The sequence below is a fragment of the Manacus vitellinus genome, unplaced genomic scaffold (assembly GCF_001715985.3).
Source record: "Manacus vitellinus isolate BGI_N305 unplaced genomic scaffold, ASM171598v3 scaffold_6_pilon, whole genome shotgun sequence".
NCBI classification, from domain to species: domain Eukaryota; kingdom Metazoa; phylum Chordata; class Aves; order Passeriformes; family Pipridae; genus Manacus; species Manacus vitellinus.
This window is the reverse complement of record NW_021940750.1, coordinates 38,182,674-38,207,560: the sequence shown is the minus strand read 5'-3', so window position 1 is coordinate 38,207,560 and position 24,887 is coordinate 38,182,674. Positions and strand designations below refer to the sequence as shown.

The window sequence follows — 24,887 nt, the reverse complement described above, 5'->3', positions numbered from 1 at the left end:
CTGCATGTGCTGGGACACAAGACACGCTCAGTACACACTCTGTTTTGTTGGTTAGTTACAGTTTGCTTGGGCATCAATATCTCGTGTTTGCTTGAGAAGAGACAGAACTTGAGAGCAGGGTTTGGGGTGAGAGGAAGCAGAGGTGTATTGCTGCTGCTGCCATCTCCATACCGCTGAAGTATGTGTTTTGTTTTTGTTAACAAAGCATGTGAGCCAGAGAGTGTATAACCAGTCCCCGTGCCTCACATTTGAATCACTGTTGTGGTGAGATCAAATATAAACATTTCTTGGCTGTTTATTCTAACACAGATGTTTTAGAAAGGTTGATAGTGGCTGGAAAAAAGCTATGTGGAAAGCTTTGTTGGATGTATGGTGTCACTTATAGCTGGTGCTGTATTGCATTAGAAAGTGATGTTATCAAAAAGTGATGTGGTCACTTAGAAAACTGGTCAAATATATTCCACATGCAAGTTAAACATTTCTAAAGCCCCTGGTGTACTGATTTTTCTGCTAGTGCAGCTGCTTAGTTGGGCCTCAGGTAAAATGTGCTTCAGAATCCCTTCTCACAGTTAATTTTTGCCCGCTGTCTTCAAGTAGAAAAGCTCATAATCCTGTCCATTACCTTGCATTGTATAACAGTGATTTGCAGAGTCTTTGATGCTTCCCAGGGCACAATTTGCAAGTATGTAAAATGTGTGACCTATTTTGTATGGTTTTTTAATAATGAATGCACAAATAACCCGATGTGGATTAGAAGGGTGGGTTGGATGGTTAGGGTGTGAAAGCCATGAAGATAAACCAGTCAGTTGACGCTGCCTGCAAATATAACTCTTATTCTCTTAAGCACAAATATTTGCTGCATCACATCCCAATGAGGAGGTGGAGGAGGAGAGGGTGTGCAGTGTATTGGTCTGGCTTGAATCTTGATTCACACATGAATTTACAATACATGCGATTTTATTTCCAAACAGATTTCCTCAGACTTGTTAGGGGCAGTTGTCTTTCAGTGAAGCATGAATACATTAAGGTTTTAAGTAAATCTGCAGCACAGACATCTGAGAAGCTTGCTGTGTAATTTAACTGAAAATCTAAGGATGAGCTTTCACAAGATGGCTGAGCCAAACTAATGGCTTGCTGCTGCCTAAAGGGACAGCTGCTCTGTTCCTTCCCAGCCCTGCTCCTAGATTATCCAGTGTTGCTTTTTCCTTTACACAGACTCTGGCATCATCTTGGTTACTGAGATCATTTATCTGTTTTGAAAAAAACCAACCAACCAAACAAACCAAACCCCCCTGAATCTGCCCCCCTAAAAGAAAAGCTAATCAGTTTGCTTTCACTTCCCCATCACTATGAGGAAAGCAGAGTTCGAGCAGGAATTTGTGGCCAGCAGGTAGGGATCTAGGGAATGCCACTGTTCTGGAAACATTGAACTCTTTCATGGCTCAGTAATCGCAGGGAACAGCCATTCAGATGTGTGCCAGTGAACAAGTCCTCTTTGAAACTGATTTCATACATACTTATATTAGAGGCTTTTGTCAGAACCATGAATGATAGTGGAATATAAATTTTTCAAGTAAAACAGCTGAAAATACAAAAATAGGAAAAGTGCATTTCAGCTAGTAGTAGTGCCTTTGTTTAAATTAGATGAAAGCAATGCAGATTTGACTCGAGACACAGAAAAATCTTAGCTTTGTAGCTCTGGTGTTTTGTCATCTTAACATTATTTGTGCCATTATTTAACAACTTCCAGTAGGATTTTCAAACAAGGAAATATCTTAATAATCCTTTTCTTTTTTTTTTTTTTTTTTCTTCCTTCCTTGCAGAACTGAAGGAAGGTCATCATGGGAGCATTTTTAGACAAGCCAAAGATGGAGAAGCATAATGCCCAGGGGCAAGGGAACGGGCTCCGTTACGGCCTGAGCAGCATGCAGGGCTGGCGCGTGGAGATGGAGGACGCACACACGGCCGTGATCGGTTTGCCAAACGGACTTGATGGATGGTCGTTTTTTGCTGTGTATGATGGGCACGCTGGATCACAGGTTGCCAAGTACTGCTGTGAGCATTTATTAGATCACATCACGAGCAACCAGGATTTTAAAGGGCCAGATGGGCCACCATCTGTGGAAAGTGTAAAGAGCGGCATCAGAACAGGTTTTCTGCAAATTGATGAACACATGAGAGTCATCTCGGAGAAGAAACATGGCGCAGACAGAAGTGGGTCAACAGCTGTGGGTGTCATGATTTCCCCCCAACACACATACTTCATCAACTGTGGAGACTCGAGAGGGTTGCTTTGTCGAAACAGGAAGGTTCACTTCTTCACACAGGATCACAAACCGAGCAATCCGCTGGAGAAGGAGCGCATACAGAATGCAGGTGGCTCCGTAATGATTCAGCGTGTGAACGGCTCCCTTGCTGTTTCAAGGGCACTTGGGGACTTTGATTACAAATGTGTCCATGGGAAAGGTCCTACAGAACAGCTGGTCTCACCCGAGCCTGAAGTCTATGAAATCGAGAGATCAGAAGAAGACGATCAGTTCATCATCCTGGCGTGCGATGGTATCTGGGATGTTATGGGAAATGAAGAGCTGTGTGACTTTGTAAGATCCAGACTTGAAGTCACTGATGACCTTGAGAAAGTTTGCAATGAGATAGTTGACACCTGCTTGTACAAGGTAGCCAGACTTGAGAGAAGCTGAGTTTACTGTGATTTGACTGTTAGAAGTTTATGAACAAGTTAAGAATAAGTTTTGATTCCAGTCTATAAGTGTCCAATGGTTTATGTTAACACGACTTTGACAGTAATGACCGTGTCTCCCACAGAAATTGTGATAGAGGGGGAATGAACACACAACAGAAACAATATGTCTTTCTGGTGGTTTTGGTTAATTAGAGTTTATAATCATGTACAGATACATTGTGATTGATGGAAAACTAGGAGCTGATGGGTATTTATGGGCAAGACAGTAACTGCCCTTTTCTGTTTTATAACATACTTTACAAAACCGTAGCTCTTAAGTCTTAATCGGGCTAGAGATCATTTTTTCCACTCCTAATCTTCCCCTCCTTTCTTGGACATATAGTAGTAATATTACTGATATAATTACACCAAGATAAATGCAGAATGAATGAACCTTGACTTCATATTTTGCAGTTTAAAATTCCTGCTTAACTATGAAGGCCTGTCTTCCTATGTTAGTGTTTATTTTGGTTTAATTACTGTATTTCTTATTCAGTGTTGTGTGATACAGCTCTGAAAGCAGCTCAAGTAGAAGCTGGGACCTTTTGGTTTAACAAATCTGTGTAATTTTGTCAGCAATAACTTTTACTTTGTATTTATAAGTTGCAGGGTGATGCAGTTACAGAAGAGGTTCCAAGCACTGAGTTTCATAGCTTGATACTTAATTTCCAAAGGAGCTAGAAGTCATAATGTAAAAAACCAACATTTTTGATTCTAAAGAGACAAGACAGCGTCTCTGTTTTTGCCACATGGCTAACAGGGTCATTGTTTCCTGTTTGGAAGAATGTAATTGCTTTCCAACACTTTGGCAGATTGATAATGCTTATGTTTTTGTTTGCAATTTTTGTTTGGTAGTCCTGAAAACAAATTCCAGGAAAGGAACAGTGGCTTGTGGATGCTGTAAGCTTTGCAGGAGCCAGCTGTCAGCACCTTCCCATGCACCCAGATACTGTTGTTCTGAACACTGGCTTGTTCTTGATCTTGCTGACATCAGTGGATTTAGTTATCATTAAAAGTTAGGCATATGGATGCATGTTTTGTAGACCAGAGCACAGGGGTATTGAAAGTAAACTGAACAATTACTTTGCATAAGCAGAATGTGGTTGTATTTTAACACATTCAAGTATTGGGGTTCTGTTTAGTTGAGTTTTAAATGTTTCCATTTCAAAGAATGTTTTTGTAGAGGCCTGGGCACCTCCCAGTTGGTCTTCAAACAAATTCTCTCACTTGTAACTTTCCTTGTTTTAAAAGAAAAGGGCTGTTGGGGGGGAACCTAATAGCTGTGATTTTAGGTGGAAGCACTGTCTGAATTCAGCGCTTTCCTGCCTACTGCTTTTAAGCAGTAATGGTTCTGTTCACCCATCTGATATTCAGCTGTTTTCCCCAAACAATTGGATAGTATTTGAAACAGGATGGAACACAACTTTGTGATTACACATCACTCATGACTAATGTCAGTTTTTAGACCGTGGGCTGTCTGTAACTGGCTCCATGTAGTCTTCAGACCACAAAAGAGGAAAGAACAAAGTGACTTAACAGCTGTACCGAATGAACGGGCGTGGAATTCTGTAAGGGGGAATTAATGCAAAGGATAATATTCATCCACAGTAGTAAATGTTGGATTCTAATACTGTTGGATCCTAATACCTTATGACTTGTGAATTTCTGTGTGTCAAATGCTTTGATGTGTATTTAGCCTGGTGTGTGTGTATACATTTCTCAAATCGTTTTTTCTTTTCCACCAGGGAAGTCGAGACAACATGAGTGTGATATTGATCTGTTTTCCGAATGCACCAAAGGTATCGCCAGAGGCGGTGAAAAGAGAGGCAGAGTTGGACAAGTACCTGGAAAGCAGAGTAGAAGGTGGATCATTTAAAAAAAAATAAGTAACTTTGTTTCTAAACAGATCCCTGGCCCCCTTCCCCTTCCAACAGCTAAACCCTTAACACATACAGGCTTCTTAATAGACCTTCAAGTGCCATTGGCCATCCTGTGTACCTCTGAAAAAGGCACTCATATATGTCCTGAGAAAGCTCTGCTGTGAAAGTGCAGCAGCCTATAACCCAGAAAACTATTCAGGATGGCAGAGAATGCATTCGTGCCCAGAATTCTTCCTGAGTCTGTTGACAGCACTAACTTCAGACCAGTGAATCCTGATTCCTGTTACATGGAGTTAAATGAAATAATCAAAATATCTTGCAAAGTGTCTATGAAGATGGTAATTTGAGTGCCATTTTTCCATATAATTAAATACAAATCAGTTAGCTGTAATATTCTATTACCAGTTATAGTAGCATTACAACTTGATTACTGTAATCTTTAAGCTAATATATTTACTTATTTGAAAGCTGATCTTTAAGCATTCATGACAAACAAGCTGGGAACTCATCTTACTCTGATAGTAACTTCAAAATTTTTCCTTTAATTTGTATTTCTGGAGTTCTATAAACTGAAACTGCAAGCCTTGGGCTTTTTGGATCACATAAAAATGATACTTGAAATCAATTCGATTTAAAGAATTTCTGGTTCAAACTGCATTTATAGTGCCTTTTGGTATTTAAAACCAACCACAGCTTGGAGTTTGTTTCTGAAACATAAGACATGCTGTATGCATTATTTGCATAGGTTAAGTCTATTTTTGAAGTGGACTCCTCTAGACCTATATGTTACAAGTCTAGTTTTGTGTGTGTACTCCCAAGAATCCTTAATAGCACACCGGGCACAATAGGCAGACTTCTTCACAACTATGGTAGCAGTGATTAGTAAGTTAGAGGAGTATATTATGCACTTTTTCCCTCCTTAACTTGCGTGAAGACAACACAGTGCAGCTTCAGAAATCTCACAGAGAGCTTGCCTACATGGGAATTGTGGGTTCAGACAAATTAATGTGCAATTTTAAAGCACTTACAACCTGTGTAGGTGCTCCTTCAGAAAGTACCACGCTTTTCAAAGGCCTCATTCACAAGGTCTTGGCAAACTGCATCTGTTCTGCCCCTGAACAAATGTCCAGGCAGACATTTCTGTGCTTTAATCTTAACACTTGCCTGAGAGGAGAAGTTGGTGCCCAGGGAGCGATGGTGTGAATCTCCCTGGCAGCGCAGCAGGGATACGAGTGCGCGGTCACGCTGCGTGAGGGAAGTGTCAGATGGCTTCGTGCCTTGCAAAGCAGGGAGCAGGTTTGCACCAGGCATTTGGAGAGCTTGCTGTGTGTGTGCCCACCCACAGATTTGGTGGAGAACAAGTGTGCTGTACGTTCACACATTAATTTACAGCATGGTAACAGTCCTAATTTGGGCAAGTGTTGCCTTCTTATCTTAGATATTTTGTCTGGGTTCAGACAAACCCGTGACCTAGAATATGGAAATATGTTCAAGTCAAGGCTGCATCTTCATTGTACCCCAGGAGTATTACAATGAGGAAAGCTGGCATTTTTGTACAGCTGCTTCATTTTACAAAGGAAGAACCTAAACACTGGACTTGCATGTGGTTATGGTACATACAATGAGTTTGGCTGCTGGTACTTTGCAGTTATACAAATAGAAAATTTCAGGAATGAGCAAAGTGTGATAATTGCATAGAGGCAGAAGGATTCTGTATGTAGTTATAAAGCACTTTAATACTAATTTAATGGAATGATGTCTGAACACCTTGAGGAAATATATTGTACTTGCCCTCAAGGATTTTGCTTCTTTTTGAGAGTTCTTCTCAACCTTTTGCCTATAGTTGCACAAAGATATTATTTAAAGTAATAAATATGTAGTAAACACTACTCACCCCAGCAGCAATTTGTATCAGCTGTGTGCAGAGTTTGGCCTTTTACTTACTCATGAGAGAAGTTGAAAGGCTGAACTAAAGCAGAACTTCAAGAACAGGAATTGATTAATTTGGTTACATTTAACTTAATTCCTGTGCAGTTGAGTTGTTTCCGAAGTAAATGGATAATGCCTTATTGAGTAGTAAGGTAGGACTGCTACAGCATCTGAAACTTTATACACTACAGTGAATAATCTTGCTCTTACCTTAGAATACTATAAGAGTAGCAGTGCTTAACTTTAAAAGCCTAATTTTTGGCTGAAGCAACTAGAACATATAAGGAGTACTTTTAGAATGATCTTACTAATCTGTAACATCAATTTACAGTTAAAATGAATTAAAATGGAAAGTTGGTCAAAATGCATATTATGTATTTTTATGCACTTCAGTACTCAGTGAAGTCCAACAAGTAATGGGAGTCGATGCTTACTAGTGTGCATCTTTTTTCTGGTTGTATTTCTATTCCCTCAGCCCAGAATATATCCTTATACTGTTAAAAAGTAGTGCAAATTTTAAGACTGAATGGGACTTAGTACTGATGGTCATCTTGAATAAGGAGAGACGACTCAGATTTAGAAAACATAGGAAGTTTTCTACTCACCATGTCACTTAGCACTCTCCTTCAACTACTTCTGATGTGTTTGTGGTCCAGATTCATAGCTACAATAAATAATGGAAGAAGCAGCAAGTGTGGAGAAGCATCCTTGTGCCATTACTTGCAATAAATCAATGTTACCCCTAAAATATCATGTGAACTTCATGGTAGAAGTAACCAGTCATTCCAAAATGTGTTGCTATTATTTGCACTAATATGTGTTATTGATGTGTTGACTCTAAAAAGAAACTTGTCTAAGCTTTTTTTTCTGTTCTCATTTTTTTTTTACATAAAACCATTCCGTAATAAATAATCCTTACAATATTTATACCTATATAGAGATAAATAATTTTAAGCTAGCTGTTACATGTTCCTTTCCTTATTTTCACAAAAACAAAGCTCTGGCTTTTTCTTAAACTTTGTATGGAATTCCCATTTTTGAATCCTTTATTTTAGGGTTTTAAGTACATTTTTTCCAGTACTTGATGCCATGAAAATGTGTAGAAGGTTTAAAAGTAAATTAAAGATTGGGGGGAGGGTTGAAGGTGTATTGAAACAAGATAATTCCAATAAATTAAACACAGCTAGCAGACCGACTCCATTTGTTGTGTCTTCAGTGTTCATTCAGTCTGTATCTATAGTTTTATCAAAGTATAAATGTATTCATTTAGTGGAGACTGTATGTTAAATGTACTGCAGTTACAGGTTGTGAAACTGTGTAGCATAGGTCAACTATAAATTCCTTATTTTTGTACAGCAGAACTTTAGCACTAGCACAATGTAGCATATACTAGATGTTCAAAATTGCACAATAAAGGAACTTGGCAAACCAAATCTGAGATCTTGGCTTCTTATTCAGATTTAAGAGTCTTAGATTATTTATTTACTAAACATTAGACGGTAAAATGAATTTTGGCTGTAGATTTTGAGGAAATGGCAAATTTTTGAGGGGTCTCTGGTGTGCGGTGTCATGCATTTGAAATGTAGGTTTTGAAGTAAACAGCTTAAAGCTTTGTGCTGCAGAGTCTGATGCTGGCTGAGGACTAGACAGTGTTTCCACTATACCTTGCAAATAATTTACACAGCCTGACTGCAAAATAGAGCCGATGCTTTTTATAAACACACACAGCCCTGAAAAACTATAACACGAACAAAAAGTAGTTCACAACTGTTGGTTTTAATTTTATTTTTTTTTTAACTAAAAGGAACTGGATACATGTTGGTTTTAAAGGATTTCAGTGTGCTTTATCTCACAGATTATAAAATGGAAACTTGGTATGTTCTTCTGGAATTATTTAGGGCAAAAACTGAATGCTAGAGTATTTTTCAGAAACGGTACTGATGAATTCCAACTACTTTCAAACTGTGTAAATGCTCTATTACATGAAAAATAGTGTGCCTGTACATATGTGCATGTATAGATGTGCACATATGTACAAATTATTGTATGCATGTTGCAATATTCACTTGAAGATCAACAGCACCAGGTCTTAATAGTTCATGTATTTTGCAATTTCTGAGAGCTCCTGTTTACAGAGAAACCAAGGAGATGCATTTCTTGCTTGTTCTTTAAGTTTCCTAAAATCCCTGTTTAAAGAGCGGCTCTTCAGGGGTGGGGTGGTCTGAAATCTCTTCAATTCAAATAAAATTGTGTGCTTATGGCTTGAGGAAAAAAAAAAATAAAGCAAACGCCAAAAAAAAAAATAAATCCAACCAGGCCTAAGAATAAAGTTAAAGAATTAATTTCTTGGCAAACGAGACTGTGGCTATAATACAGATTCTCTTCACCCAGAAGCTGGAGTGGATCAGCTTTTAAGTATCTGCTCAATATTTAAATATCCCCTGAGTCGAGGATGGAACTGTCAATTGGATGTGGTGTCCCTGGCTATTAATTTGTGTGTAATAATTCTTAAAATTTGCATATTCCTGTGATGCAGTGAGATACAAGTATTGGCTGATACACATACAGCCACAGGGGTTATTTTTAATATGTCTGACGTTTTGTTTCTTGAAAATATTATGCTTTCTGTGATGGCAATAATATTTTATCTTCTGTTGCAGCCATAAAGCTGATGTTAATATCTGCCTCATGCCCTGGGCATTTCGTTGGGGAGATATTACGTCTTCTATCTAGTGTATAGCAGGAAAACCATTAAAGAATTTTTTTCCCCACTGTTACTAGGTAGCTGTGTATTTCCCAAACCAGTGTGCATGTTAACAGCAGTGTATCATTGTCAAATCTGTTACAGGCTCTTTTCCTTTCAGAACCAAAAGTAACAATTACCATGTTGAGTACGATCTGTCTTTTTTTTTTTTTTCTTTTTTTTTTTTTTTAAATGTTAAGCTGCCTTTTTATAAAACTGAGTGTTTCAATCTTTTAAAGTTAAATTTGGACTGCACTTACAAAAAAAGTACTTCTGATTCCCAGAGATCATAAAGAAGCAGGGTGAAGGAGTGCCAGACTTAGTCCACGTGATGCGTACGTTAGCAACTGAGAGCATCCCAAACCTCCCGCCCGGGGGGGAGTTGGCAAGCAAGTGAGTTCACATCAGTGTACATGTGGTTTTTGATTTAAATCCCAACTTAACTGCAAGGCCACTCTTAAAAGTGGGGGGGTGGGGAGGGGGAGAAGGGAGGGAAGAAGGGTACAGGACAAAAGGTGATGATCTGTTCTCTAATTTTTATTACTCAGTTGTTCTGAGTGAAAAGAACAGGCATAAGAACGGAGTTAACTATGAATCACTGCGAAAATTAAATGTCAAACTGTAGTTTTGGGAAGCAATGAGGGTTTTTTAAGGGTGGCCTGAGTTGTTATTTTTTTTAATTAACTGGGGTTTCTGGGGGGGAGGTTACATTTGAACGTGCAAAAATAATACACTGAATTTAGTGATTACTTGGATATGTATTTCTGCACTTTGACAAGAAGTGATATGCATAAGATGTTTTGTTTGGCAGCTTTCTTTCCTTGTCTGTAGCTAAAGCCATGTTGTAATCACTTAAAAATTTGCTTTTGTTTTCTCTCTGCTTGTGACAAATCTGAAAACAAGATAGAAGTCTATAAAAAAAAAAGTGGGAAGTTAAATTTACAGCTTTGTCTTTGAAGAGTTCAGTGATGATGCTCTGTGGCTTCTCAAATGTTCAGTCTTTAAGGAAGCAATGTCCTTAGCTCGTTTGCACCCCAAACCAAGTGCTTTTTGGTTCAAAAGATTGTTCATGAGCCTGTGCTGTGTTAAAATGAATTGGGCACATTTGGTACAGAGTATTTTTGACCTTTCAGAGTGTGATTTTTGTATTGTTACACCAAAAGGTGAAGACTTTAGGCATGTAATTGAATAAATGACAAATGAATAAATTGAATAATTATAAAATAACTGCAAAGATGGCTTCTACAAAACAAAATTGTTCTTCTATGAACTGTTTGACTTGGAAAAGAAGAGATTGCAATTTCATGTAAAATAGCATCTATTTGGGACATTTTGCTGTAGTCTTGAAGTATCAGTCAGTTACTCATGAAATACAGCATACAAATTGGTTTTTCTTCATCTCCTTTGGTTAGTGGTAGCATCATGGTTGTGAAGAAATGCTGAAGTGACAGACTTCTGTGGGATTCTGTGTCTTAGTGATGCTGGTTTGAGTAGGGACTGATAAAAATGTGAATTTAATTGGATGTTAGTGTAACTTAAAGCACTGTTGCCAATTTGGAAGGAGTATAATGCTTTTCAAGAAATCTGCCTTTATTTAGAATCAAAGATACCTATTTCTTGAGAGATAAGGGAAACTTTCCAGTTCATACATGCAACATACTTTGTCTGTAATTGCTTCATTTTATTGCTTTAAATCCAGCCTCTTCTTCCTATAATCATTCACTGCATTCACTGTGATGTTTATTCATGGTAGTTCCTGACTTTTCAGTATTATGGGATGATTCCAAAGCCTGTCATCTGCTTTTTTTTCTTCTCATGTACTCCTTTGTGATTGCTCTGCATGCATTCATCAGCAGTTTAAAGGTGGTTCTTTGAAGTTTGTTTTGTATCACAGTTTCAGTCTCCTTCTACTTCGTCACACTTGATTTTGCAGAAGGGGATCTGGAAGAAAGTTGCTTTTAAAGTCCAGCCTATAATTCCTGTTTTTTACTCCCCTCTTTCCTTCCTGGTCTCCCTCCAAAGTTGTTTACTTATATACTGGGAAAGGCAAAGGCTTCCTCTTCCTTCAGCTTCACATTGGATTCTTTTTTTTTTTTTTTAATTTACTACCAATTTTCAAGAAAACTTTGTTACATAAATAAAAATCATGTTGCTCACTTACATGTGGATTGCAAATTTTCTATTAATATTTATCCATCCCTTTCTTATCAATTTTCTATCAGTATTAGAAAAACCAATCATCCCAGAGACGAAGGTTAATTTCAAGCTATCTTAAATATGCTAAGCATGTTTTCTTTTAAAAGGAGGAAACTGTCAAGATGATTGAAATAATTTTTAATATGTTTTGCCAGACAAAATTTGCCTCAGTCTGAAGATAGAATACACAAAGCTGCTATTTGCAGTTTAATGTCTTTTCGGAGAAAAGTTGCTGGAGAGTATTGGACCTATCATTGTAGAAGAGTATTCTGTGAATTTACAGCCTTTTAAAGTTTACATTTTAAATTAAAACTGTACTTAGGGAATTTGACTTTAGAGAAAAAGAAAGACACAACCTTAAAATCTTGTGGGGTTTGTTTTTTTGCTCTAGACGGAGTGTGATTGAAGCCGTTTATAACAGACTGAACCCCTACAGGAATGATGATGCTGTAAGTATCCTTTCTCTTACATTACCTTTACCCCCACCCCAGTTATTTTAGCTGCTTTGGAAAGAAACATTGCTAGTTTTTATTAAAGACCTCTTCCCCAAGGAAGGAATAGCAGTGTTGTACTCTTGGGACTGTGTTCCGTGGTGGTTTTCTGCTGCCTTCTGCTGATCACAGTCTCAAAACTCCAGTGTGATTGACTCATTTGTCCTCTGGAATGTCATTATTTCAGTCCTGCCTGGATTTCCAAATGCTGCCAAATGGTGGAAAGAGTCATGGGGGTTTTTCCCTTCTTTATGGGCAATGTTGTCCCCCAAATATCAAGAAGATAATGCCTCTACTTAAAGGTTAAACAGATGTGTAATTATCAGCTTTAAGAATATATTATTCACTAAGTGGACTGGGGGGGGAAACCCACAAACAGAAAACCTCTAGAATATGAACTGTGGTCCCAATTGCAGCTTGATCACCAGAAACAACGTTCTCTCACCAGAAGTGCTGTATGTCATGAAGTAGTTAAACTGATCCTTTTACCCATCAGCAAAAATTGCTTAAATGTGACATAAGTGAAATGCATCCAGACAATAAAGAGTTGGGCATTCATTTATTTGTCTGTCCTTGTTCTATTTTTAGCATAAAAATTCCTAAATAGTGGCTGAAAGAGAATGCTTTGCCTTGAAAATACATTCTGTACAATGTTGCTGTCCTACAAATGTACAGTACACAAACGTTGTGATGATGTTCGTGACTTGGATACCGAAATTTGCATATGGAATAGTTGGCAAGCAGCTCGTGCATTTTTACTCATACTGCTTTTATTCTTCATCCTGGCACATGAAACAGCCATTTTAGTCTTTCATATAATTGTTCTCCTTTGCTACTTCTGGTCTTGAAGGAAAAACTGGAGGTGGTACTTTTGCAAAGGGTAATTTCAGTTTGTGTTGTTTTTACTACACCTCCGTGCCAACTGTTCCCCTCTATGGTTTGTAATGGGTTCTGTGTGCGAGTTTGAGTGAAGGGTGCAGAACTTCAGTGCTAAGAAATTATCATGTGTGGCATTGCTAGAGACTTAATTAGCCTCTTTTCTCTCCAAGGAGCAGTAAGGCAGTGCTTTAAAGACAAGTAATATTTCTACCTCCTGCAGTCTTAGTAATGACGGGGAAGTGTAGCTGTGGAAGCACCAGGATACGCTGTTGTTAAAGCCCATGGTGGCCCTTAATTACTTAAGGAAAGGGGAGCAGGTAACTCTGAAACAACCAAACCAAAGGTGGCTGCACAGAAGCAGTTTGATGCCTGTGCTGCTGATTTAGCTGTTGATTTAGCTGTGGTCCCAGTTAGTTGTGGTTAACCTGTGTAACCCCCAAGGGGGCAGGGGGAGAAAGCTGAATATAGAGCACTCTGAGCAAGGGAAAAGGAAACAGACGTGCCACAAAGGCAACTGGATTAAAAACCACCTAGTAAAATTAAACATTGGTTAAACCAGGGATTGGTTAAACATTTTCCAGGACTGTGGTAGTTACACAAAATCCACTCTTGCCCATGGGTCTAAATGGACCAAATTTTAGAGACACTGGAACAGGTTGCCCAGGGAGGTGGTGGGTGCCCCAGCCCTGGCAGTGTTCAAAGCCAGGTTGGATAAGGCCTTGAATAATCTGGTCTAGTGGGAGGTGTCCCTGTCTGTGGCAGGGTGGGTTGGGACTAGGTGATCTTTAAGGTCCATTCCAACCCCTTAACATTCTGTGATTCTCTGATGACACTCAGGTGGCCATATGGTTATGATTTGGAGCATGACATGTTTCTACTTCCCTTTTTTTTTTTGTTATATACATTTATTTTTTCCTCTTGTGGTTTTATTACTATCCAAAATTAGGGTTTTCTGCAGTTGTCCAAACTACACATCTGTAACCTTAAATTCTAAGTGCTGAAATAGCTCTGAGTTCTAGCAGGGCATCAGTTAAGTCTCTGTGTTCCTCTGCAGTGAGGGAGGGCTGAGAACACAAAAGATGACAATGGTGGTAACACATGAAATGAGGCACATCCTGCTCTTTTATCACACCTGTTTACTGAGTGTATCCATTTTGTATGACTTCTGACTACTCTGAAAATGCTTCTCAGTAATGTTCCTGCGATATTATTTTGAGACTTGATAAAACACTTGGTCAGATTTTTAGATGTCTTGGTTCTAATGTTTCATTTATTAAGAATATATGGTTTTTAGATACTTCTTAAATGCTCTCTCTGAAAGGGGAGAGAAAACAAGACTCATGAAATGATTTAAGTCTCCACCCTTTTCAGTCTGGATTATCCAGAAACTCCTGCAACAATGGGCACTCCAGACTTTAAAGGGTTCCTTCTTTTTTCTTTAAGGATTCTGCCTCAACTGATGATATGTGGTAAAACTGCTCATCTAGCTGTGGAGTTCACGTTTCATCCTGCAAATGAAAGTGCAGCCCAACCTCAGTGACCCTTCTTAACATCCATCCTCAACCTTAATTAAAGAAGGGAATATGATGTGTTGGTGAGAGTGACTACAGCAGTACGACACCTAGCCCAGGAACTGATCATTTTTGTAAAACAGACTTCTGTAAACGTGATTTCAAACCATAATTCATGTTGTAAATCAGACTCCAGCAATTTATGTTGTATGATTTTGTTTTTGTAAAGTGCAATTGTCTTTGTACAAAATGCTCATATTTAATTATGAACCGCTTTAAATCACTATAAAGGTTAGAAGAAATGTTTTGGCTTGTGTGATGCAACAATATATATCCCTTTTAAATTCATGTTGTGGTTTTGGATTGCAAGGAGCAGCAGCCTAGCCAGCTAGGTGCTCAGGAGGTGCACAAAACTGTAAAGATAACTTTTTGGTTTATATGAAAGCTGAACTCGTGGGCAACTTACCAGAAATTACAGTGTGTGAATTTTTGCTTGGCAATGGAAAAATAACTTAAAAGTAGTGCACATTCTTCAACAAATGGATATCATTTTCTTGGATGCACTCCTGCTCTCACGTTGGAGTCGAAGGGATTTGCGATTTTGAGTTCAGTGGGAGTTAAATCATGCCCTGTTAACAGTATCCTCTTCCTACAAATCTTGGGATCAGAATGCCTTGATTCTTTGCACCTCTTTTCCCATTAACCCTCACCTGAAACTGCTGATCACTGAGCACGGAAAGGCAGCTTTCTACGTCCAGTAGGAGTCTGCAGCATTTTTACAATCCTGATTGGCTGGGTCTGCTGCTGTTCCAAGTAAAATGCTCTGAATTCCATTTTATCAATAAAGCTTGATTTAACAAACAAGACCTTTACCCATAAATGTGTAATTCCTTTTTTCCTGCCTTTGAAAATGTCAGTGCCATTGTAAATGATATTTTACTTGTGGAAGAATATTTTTATTAATTGGTAGCCCATTTTTAAAATGGGAAGGATTTTGATTATTGCCCAAGACATAGCCATATGCTAGAGGATGATGTGGGATTAATCCGTTACCCTATTTTTTACAAGTGTGGGTTTTTTCAGGCTTTTTGGTGGTGTTTTTTGTTGTTTTTTTTTTTCTCCTCCCTACTGAAGATGTGCATTGGTTTGAATTTGCCTACTGTTTGATAAAAATACATGTGTCAAAGCCTGACAATCTTTAACATTTTATGGTGTGTGTTTTTAATTGACCCACTTACTTAGAATGAGAGACTAGTGGTTAAACAGTACTTGTGATTTGAGGTATAGCATGTTGACAATATTTAACTGTTCGTTGTTTAAAATTCTAATTTAAAATTTTATAAGATAATAAACTAATTTGATTTAAGCTTAGCTTTCTCCCATTGAGCATACGAAAATTAAGTTTTCAAGTCAGTCGTGTTTGCAAAACTGCTGTTTTGTGCACCTTGTATTGTCTTTTTGGTTGAGAATATTGTATTTAATATGTAGTTTACTCATTTAGTAGGCAGATTCCCCAAAAGGAAAATCAGTAAAACAAGTAGATTGTAACATTTACTGCAGTTAGACAGAATCAAAACTTGGTGTATAATTACTTTTTGATAGGAAAACGTAGTACAATGCATTTTGCTATATTTGTCTTTCCCTAACTTTGACATATACATATTTGTATATATAGCCTTAAAACTAATGCAGAGTTAGGGAACACTGAACAGTGAAAAAAGTAACTTATAGTGTCTTGGAACTAAGTATAGTATATACCAGCAAACTTTTCTTTTATCCCTCTTGTCTATGTGGGGTGCTTAAACGTAACTTCATTGTATTCAGTTTGTAATCTGTTCAAGCATGAATGAAGAAAACATAAGCACTATTTGTATTTATAAATTTATAGCAATTTTTGCTTAAAGAACCAGTTCCTTACCTACCTATGAATAAATGCTTAAAATGTCTAATTTTGTTGTAGAGTGCACAACTATAATAATGTTAAGTTATAGCTTCACAGGCACCTAATTAACAAGCATATTTAATAATACATGGCGTATTAGTGCGAAAAGCTAAACTTAATTTAGGACTAGGCAGAGAAAGTTCTGTCCTTTTTCATAGAGACTAAAGTTTAGTTTTGGAAACTGCAAAACCTTGAACTGGACTGTGGAACCTTTGAGTTTTAAACTTGTACGAATCGGAAGCAAAACTGTGGTGTGAAAAGCCATACTTACTTCAAACCATAATCACTTAAACTGTCTCAGTGACAAAGGAGATATCTGAAGCCTCTTCTGGCGAGGTCTCCTGAAGGTTAGAGAGGAGATAATTCTGCTGTTGCTACAGGCCATGTGAGTAGGTTTGAGGGTAGTGGAAGAAAGCCCGTTTCAGGCCTTTCTCTCTCCCGCCTACATTCAGCTTTTTGGTGAGGTCAGAGCACTGAATTATTATGTATGCATAAACACTGCCATTTTAGATACAGATTTTGATTACAGAATATACCAGTTGAGTATATAAAGCATCCTAGAGAAGAGGCAATCTGTACTTTTCACTGCTCTGAAAAGAAAAAAAAAAAAAGGCACTTTTGCACCTTTGTGCATCTCCTTCTTGCACCAGAAACTTTTTTTTAAATGCTAAAAACATTAGCACCTCAGGGGCAAGGCAGCAATTTTTATTTTGAAGTATTGTGTGCTATTTATTTCCCTCTTGGAAAAAGATTCCTGTGTGATGGAAATGAAAATTGTGTGATGTTAAAAGATGTATTTTTAAATACATGTTCAAATAGGATGGTCCCAATTTGCTTGTTTTTAAAAGGAAATGACATTTGTAAAGCTACTTTGCTTCGTATGCCATGCAACTTTGTTTTCCTTCTACATTTGACAGCTTCACTGGCTTCAGTTTCTGTGAGTTTTGTTGTAGTCAGATTAAATGTTTCGCTGATCGTTCTGGGAGAATACCTGTACTGCTTTATAGACAACTGTTTCAAATAATTCTCACTAATTCAGCATTGAAATATGTTCAAGACAGAGGCTTCTAAAATGTCTTTTAAACGAATGTTGGATGAACTGAATGCCATGGCATTGATCAGGGTCCTAGATTTGCAAGGCTTTGTAAATCTCTTTTATCAATAGAGCCCCTGGTGGGGCAGAAATCAGCAGGTCCCATTGAGTTATAGAGCCAGAGCCTTTCAGCTGGGCTTGCTCTCACCTGGCCCGGGAGCAGCACCACCACCAAGACCTTGAGGCACAGCCATCAGAGCAAAAATCAGAATTGGAGAGAGAAATTCCATCTGCCTGTCATTGAGCTGCACTAATCCTTGGCTGTGTCGTACTAGCAAGGTGCCTGCTGAATACTGAGCAGCAGATGAGCAATGGTAGCAGTTACCTTGAGAGGTCGTGCAGGTGCCAAAGCTGATCTTTTTAACATTTCCTTGTAATAAACTGACTTCAATGTCCACTACTTTATTTATTGCAAAGCTGGTGCTGTCTCAACTCAATATAGGTCTGAGCTATTTTGCTCAGTTCAAGAATCGGAAACTTAACAAAATTAGGGAACAGTTTTCCCTTTACTTGATTCCCTGATGAGAATCCCATCTTACTTTGATACACTGGGATAGGACAGACTTCCTGTTGCATTCCATTTTTAGTAATTTATGAACGAAGGATATGGTTTCATGATAAAGTTACTTCAAGACTAAATGTTGCTCCAAGTTTGTCCCTACTGCCTTTTTTTGTGCCAGTACTTGCCCTTATGTGGGCATGGAGTTAGGACAAAGAGAAGCCCTGTCCTCTTCAGCTGGGTAAGCTGATAATCCAGCTGTGGGGTGCTGCTGCTAGGGCAAGATGGAGGGTGGGGAGGCAGGACTGGGAGCAAGGAATGTTTGCACCACCCGTCCTGCCGCGGTGTGGGAAACCACACCCAGATAAATGATGGGCTGTGTAGGGAGTATCGAAGCCTTTGCAGATCTTTCCCCGCTCTGTACTTAGGAGAGACATTTTGCTTTGGTAAACGTTCTTTTTCTTAAAACTGGAATCATCAAACTTTGGTCTTAACGTCCTGTGTGCGCGTTCCGTGCTGACAAACCTCGTGTTTGTGTTCTCTAGGGGTGTGTGGCTCTGTCCTGTGGGAGAGACAGCACGGCTGCCACAATTAGGTTAATGATATGGTTGTTACAGGTTACCTTATTTCAATGTACATCAGGATTTCATCATGCTGAGATAGATGTTCACCTTCATCTCTACCTGCACCTTCTTGAATTGCTCTTATGCACAAATGATTTGGTGTATTTGAATTTCTTGATATTTAAACTTGGCCGTGTCTGAAAGGGGCAAACCTTTAGGAAAAGAGTGCCCTTTTCCTCATCCCTCGGCAAAGGCAGTATTTAATACAAACCTGATGTACCTTGCATAGGTTCAGAAACGGCAAAACTTTAGAGCTACAGAGCTGTACCTGACATTCTTCTGTAGAAAATGAATTGTTACTCTGTGCCAAGCCTCACAAGACGTGAAAATGATGTCTCCTAGATAATGAGTGTGGCTCCCTGTTCCTACCACTACCCGTGTCTGAGGTGATCATTCCTGAGCCTTTGTAGACGAGCTCAGGGTGTAAACTCTCTGTTTGGCTGGACAGGGTTTTTACCTCTTGAAGTGGTAAAAAGAGGCTCCAGACATGGATTTCTAGGATTCTGTAGCGCATAAAATGAATGTGATTCCTGCCATAAACTGTAAGAAAGGAGCAAAATTTAGAAGTACCACTCTGAGGCTAAATAATTTTGACTGACCTGTCTGAAATACTGATCAGAGAATCTAATCTTCTGGTGAGCTCTTTCTGTGGAGTGTTTGCACAGTCTGCAGGTCTCTGCAGACCCAGGTGTGCCCATCTGAAACACTGTAGCCTTATTTTGCTTAATAACATTGCTTTATAAATGAGGTAGCAGTCACCTGGGCCGTGGCAATTGTTCACAGGAGTTCAGGAAGCTGTAGGAAAACTTGAAGCTCGTCTTTATTCTTATGGACCACTAAATGCATTCAAGTAGAAAAAAAAAAAAACAGACATGCTGAAAGTTGAGTTCACGTTGTCTCCCCCTGAAAACTTGTTTTCAGAAAAATGACAAATACTTCTACTATTTGCTTAATAAGTGAAAAAAGTGTCCTGAGCTTTAATCTCCTGATTGTTTCAGTTGTTGACCTATAATGACTTAGGCTTTATGTATATTCATTGCTTTATCTGTGTTTTTATTTGATGTTCCTTTTGAGTTGCAGTAAACCAGATCTTTTTTTTCCCCCCTCGTGTAGACACTTCTTTGCTTCCAAGCTAAGGGAACAGGAGTGATAATGATGTCCTAGGAAAGGGTTTTGGGAGAGGCTTGCTTTAAGTGCAATGACCACAAACTTTTGCAATGACAAAAGTTGAGAAAGTGAGCTTAAGTTTAAAAATGCCTTTTACAGAATTAAGGAAATCATTCTATTCTGATATTGTCAGAACTTCAGTGGAGGTGGGATGACAGGTCAGATTTCTAGAGTATGTATTGGTTTATATCTAGTGACATTTTTACACTTAACTTGTACTGACTCCTGCCCAAATGCTTTTTAAAATATCACTAGGCATGTGCTTTGTTTTTTTTCTTCCCCCCCTCCCCCAAAATAGGAAGAATAAAACCAATGGTCCTTACTGCTGTGTAAGCAGCCACTTATTTGCAGCGGTGGGTGCTGTGTCAGGTAGTGCCATTTTCCTTCAGGAACACGACATCTGCACTTCTCAGTGTGCTCAAGAACATTGAGCCACAGCTGAAATCCCTTTTTGCCTCCATGGGCTGTTGGCTCTGAAGAGCTGGTGGGAGCGTGGGGGTTTTACAGCCAGAGTGGACAGGACTCTCCTTGTGTATTGTGAGGAGGCCTCCAGAGTTGAGGGAGATGCCACTGTTGTATAGTTTTAGAAATAACTTTAAGAAAAAATGAGGAAACACGTTGGGTCATAAAACATCATGTACTGCTATCAATTCCTATAGACTAAGGTCCAGAGTTTAGTTTCACCTGTGTAAGTGAATTCCACCCGTTCTGAGCAGTGCAAATACTGGGCAGCCGATTTCATTGCTTGGGGATTTCAGATTGGAGGCACAATGTTTCTGTTCACACTAAAATTAGACTAAAACAGTCTTGGGAAAATCAGGCACGAACTTAAATTTACATTCTGCTGGCATTGATGGAGCTTTGCTCACGACATATAAAGTTTGCACATGTGTTGTTGGAGCCTTAAGTGTCCCACTTCTCTTGGAATGAAAAACAAATGTAATCTTTATCCAGTTTAGGTTTTGAAAAAGCTTTTTGGAGCCAAAGGGAAGAAGGTGGTAATGTTAAAGCAAAATGTTAGATTATTTGGAGGTAATTTCATTAAGTCTTTAAGCATCTAAGATTTTTTTTTCCTTTTAAAACCTCAGAAGGGCACAGTTTAGGAGGTTTGATGAAATGCTTTTAGCTGTAAATAAATAAAAGGATGAAACCCAAAATGGGTTACCTGGGATGGAAGAACAATGAGGCCCTAAAAATGTAGGAATAAATGTGCTGAATTTGCATAGCATTATTTCCATGTCCAGTGGTGGACCTACTGAAAGGTTGGAACTGGATGATCTTAAAGGTCCCTTCCAACCCAGACCATTCTATGAATCATTCTATGAAAGGATCTTTATCAGTGTTGACAGGGGAACCTTTTATCATTGCTGAGTGATGCCAGACTGACAAGTCTGCTGCAATTTGAAATTTCCAGCCTCTTAAATTGGGAAGTGGGCATTACATACCAGATCCCCAGTACATGAGAAGCTGCAGTACCTGTTACCCCACATTCTGTGGGTTAATGCCCTGCAGCCTTTGGGTGCTGGGAGTTGGGATTTCCCAGCCTGTTATTGCTGATGGTGTGATTTGCAGTGACCTCGGGTACCAAGAGTTAAGTTGTATTTAAGAACCGGATCTAACTCTTTGGTGCCAGGAATCTAGTTTTTGGAGTAAGTGCTGAATTATGCAAATGTTCTTGGCCAATGGCGCCGGGTAGTTCAGTGCTCAGAAAACTAAATTACTAGTGATGAAGAGTTAGTATGAGAAAAAAGCCAAGGTTCTTCTAAGCCAGGGAGTGCTGGATGTCTGAAAAGCATGACATTTGAGTTCCAGGACCTTCTTATTTTATAAATCTTTATAAGCAGAGATTTTGGTTTCTAGCATCTGTCTTGTTTCTAAGACCACGTACAAACATGCTGAATTAGAGAGTTTTCACCTGTCTTCTCACAGAATTGACTCCACATCGTATCATAAAGAGTCTCGTTTGTAGTGACATGCTGTGCCTGTCTTTTTAGAAAATTCATGACCTCTTTATATCTATTTTGTGGAAAGTGTAACTTTTTTCATTGATGACCTGTATAAATGTGTGTTACGAATGGAGAGATTTAAGCTTGAAAAGCATGTTTGCAGATTACACAGCTTCATTATGGAATTTATAAATTTAACAGAGTAATATACAAGAGCATAACTATTTTCCTTAAGTAGAATGTATAACAATATATAATAAATTATTCTCCACGTAGTTCACCCACTATTTACAGTTTTACACAATTCAAACTGTGTGTTTACAGAAAGTTCAATAAATGTATATTTTGTACTATGTACAGATTCCTGGTCCCAAAGAAAATGTGTGAACTTAGTTTCTAACTTAACTTTTGAGATTGTACTTTTTTTTTTTTTCCTTTTCTTTATTTTTTTTGGTTTGGAATCAGTTGAACAAACTGCGTTTCGCCTGTCGATGGTGGAGGATTGCATTGGAGTAAACGGGAATTGGAAATATTTCTAATCTACAAAAGTGATTCCACTAAATAAAACAGGCAATTACATCGTGTGTGTGTATTTGAGTGCAATGCTACAAACCACTCCCACATTTATTGTCCCCGATTTACAAACTTACCAGGCCTCCTCCTATTTTCTGGCTCAAGGGAGTTAGATTTAGACAGAATATCGAGGGCCTATTTTGATCACTCTTAGTCACAATAATAAAACTCCCCATTTTCACCTGGTTTTTCCCTTACATGTTGAAATTCTAACATAAAGCAGTCTGTGCTTGGCTTCAGCCCTGGCGTTCCCCACCTGGTCTGGGGTTTTCAAGAGAACTAGGGATTGATTAGGATGCCCAACTTCTGGAAAACCACGTCACACAGGAGCAAAATACATTTGTAACTTCTGCCCCCATTCAGATTCAGCACTATAAAATATAAGCTAGACCTTTGTAATGTAATTTCTAAGAATTTAAGGATTCTAAAGGCTAAAATAAATATTTACACTGGTTTTAGCCTTTGGGATTTGGAGAGAAGATGAGCCTTTATGAGCCAATGAGGCTCACAATTGTCTTCCACGGAAATCTTCATAGACAGCAGAGAACTGAAAGGATTCTGGCATGGACTAAATAAATTAAACCTGGGCGGGCGCCAGGAGGGGATTCTGTCACCTGTGATCTGGAGCAAACTTGTCTTTTAAAAGGTCTTAAAGATTCAGGCCTATCCCTATCAGGATTAAAAATCAGAACTGCTGAATTGTCTAGCAAAATAAAGGAATATTTTCTGTGGTTTTAAAAACTGGAATTACTATGATAAGATTGACTATTAGCCTTGGTTCACATTAATGGAGCAAACATGGGAGACAAAGTATATCTATCCCTTTCTAGCTCAGCATTTATAAAAAGAATATTTTATCCCATCCCACTGCAAATTTACATTTTAATGTTTTTTTTCCCCAAAGCCAAAGAATAATACACCTCTGAATTGCATCGCTGATTCATTAAATAATTTTTTAATCTTGACGTGATAATAAATTTGAATGTCACCAGAGCAGTTTAGATAGAAATATTAAGCTAACTGCAGGTGTTCATTGTGGCTGAATTTAATCAGCCTGCATTTATGTGAGTTATTTTAAAAGAAGCAGAACCCTGAAGCCCAGTTAAATCATTTAACTCATTTCAGTTTTAGTTTTCAACAATTTTTAAGAATATAAGAGATTATTCTAATATGTTCTGAGGGAACAAAGGTGAATTTGGCAGAGTAACAAGAAGAATTGTTTACAGTTACTGAAGGTTTGACTCAATGGTCTTAGAGGTCTTTTCCAACTTTAAACGTTCTGTGATAGAAATAACTACAGACAAATATCCCTGCAAATACACATACACAGGAGAGGCTCTGGGAGTTGAGTGAACTTGGTGCTTGGCTCTCATTTGTGAGTTTGCAGGACTGGGAGTTCATCAATATAACAAGAATTCATATATTGATGAAGTTAATTTGCACTCACCAATTTTAGTGCAGGCTTTCCGATGTTTTTACTGGAAGTGGGAGAGCTTAAAATTACCTGCAGTCTTTCAAAGGTCCTACTTAGCAGCCACAGCTGTGGGAGAGATTTATTTTCTTTTCCCAATTAGCAACTTTTTCTGGGGTGCATGCTCTACTTTAAGAAGATATTTGCTAGAGGTTTTTAATCCTATTAAACAGGACTGAAAACTTTGTGACCTGCCACTTAGACTTGTCTGGAATTAAGGGTTTGCTGAGCAGACATTTGAAACAGGGAGTTTATTTGTACAGTAGAGCAGATACAAAGTAAACACAATTAGCTCTATGAGTTTTCTTACCTTTACCTCTACTCCTTAGTAGTAGAAGTGTTTGTGACACTGTCCAGTGCCCTGCTGAGTGTCTTTAGGAAGTATCATCTTGCTGAAGCTGCATCGTGGCTCTTCCCCTTCACTCTGAAACAGGAGGTCAGAGTTTGCTGCTGGCTCATGAACACCAAATATAACTCGGTAAGAACAGTCACCTTCCTCTGAAATTTCAGCCCTGTCCCATAAACTATCAGAAGGTAACAAAATAATTCAGGGTCCATTACAGGCATGCAATAGAAAATAATTTTAAAAGGCTTTTAAGGAAACAAAAGATATTCTGGTCTGTTTTTAAAATAACCTGTGGAGTCCCTAGACTAGGATCTGGACAGGAGGATTAGGATATTTGGGCAAACCTGTCCTCCTGGGTTTTTTCCCCCTTCGTTTCCTGCTTATCCAGATTATCTTTTCCAAAGTGCAAGAAATCTTTTGAAGTATTTCTTTAGAAAAGTATTTTATTTTTGTGGTGCTCACACCTGTCATGGATACAGTAGTAGTCTTGTTACCTGAAGAATGTGAAGTGACACCATCGACTTAAATCAGTCTTAATCCTGATAATGTTTTACTTCCTACTATAAGTATCCTGAAGTGCACACCCCAGAGTGCTTTGGGATCTTTTTATTTGCTGTTGTTGCAATGTTTTGTGTCTTTGGGGGACTTTAATGCTCACCTTCAGCTGTCTTAGTAGACTATATACAACTGGAATAGGAAAGTAAGTGAAGTCACCCCCCAGCTGGTTGTTGCTGACTCCCAGTAATGAACTGGAGACTGGTGGGATGTCAGGAATCACTTTCAGGGAGGAAAAAAAAAAAAAAGAAAGCAGAAGGCTGATTTAGAAGGCTTTTAGTGAAAATATCAATGAAATGTCCA

At 38.5% G+C, this 24,887-nt stretch overlaps 1 protein-coding gene across 4 annotated transcripts; it reads left to right on the top strand.

The window, feature by feature from the left end:
* The first annotated feature begins 1,823 nt into the window (after positions 1 to 1,823).
* On the top strand, positions 1,824 to 22,223 carry PPM1A (protein phosphatase, Mg2+/Mn2+ dependent 1A). Of its 4 annotated transcripts, none has more exons than XM_008922194.3 (5): positions 1,824 to 2,675; positions 4,486 to 4,603; positions 9,577 to 9,685; positions 11,880 to 11,937; positions 14,302 to 22,223. In XM_008922194.3, the coding sequence occupies exons 1-5, from the start codon at positions 1,842 to 1,844 to the stop codon at positions 14,329 to 14,331; spliced, it is 1,149 nt and encodes a 382-aa protein (XP_008920442.1). In that variant the 5' UTR covers positions 1,824 to 1,841; the 3' UTR covers positions 14,332 to 22,223. The 4 variants fall into 4 exon arrangements, with proteins under 4 accessions (XP_008920442.1, XP_017937899.1, XP_017937900.1 ...); XM_018082410.1 differs by having other exon boundaries at positions 14,230 to 14,336; XM_018082411.2 differs by lacking the exon at positions 9,577 to 9,685.
* Positions 22,224 to 24,887: the final 2,664 nt, after the last annotated feature.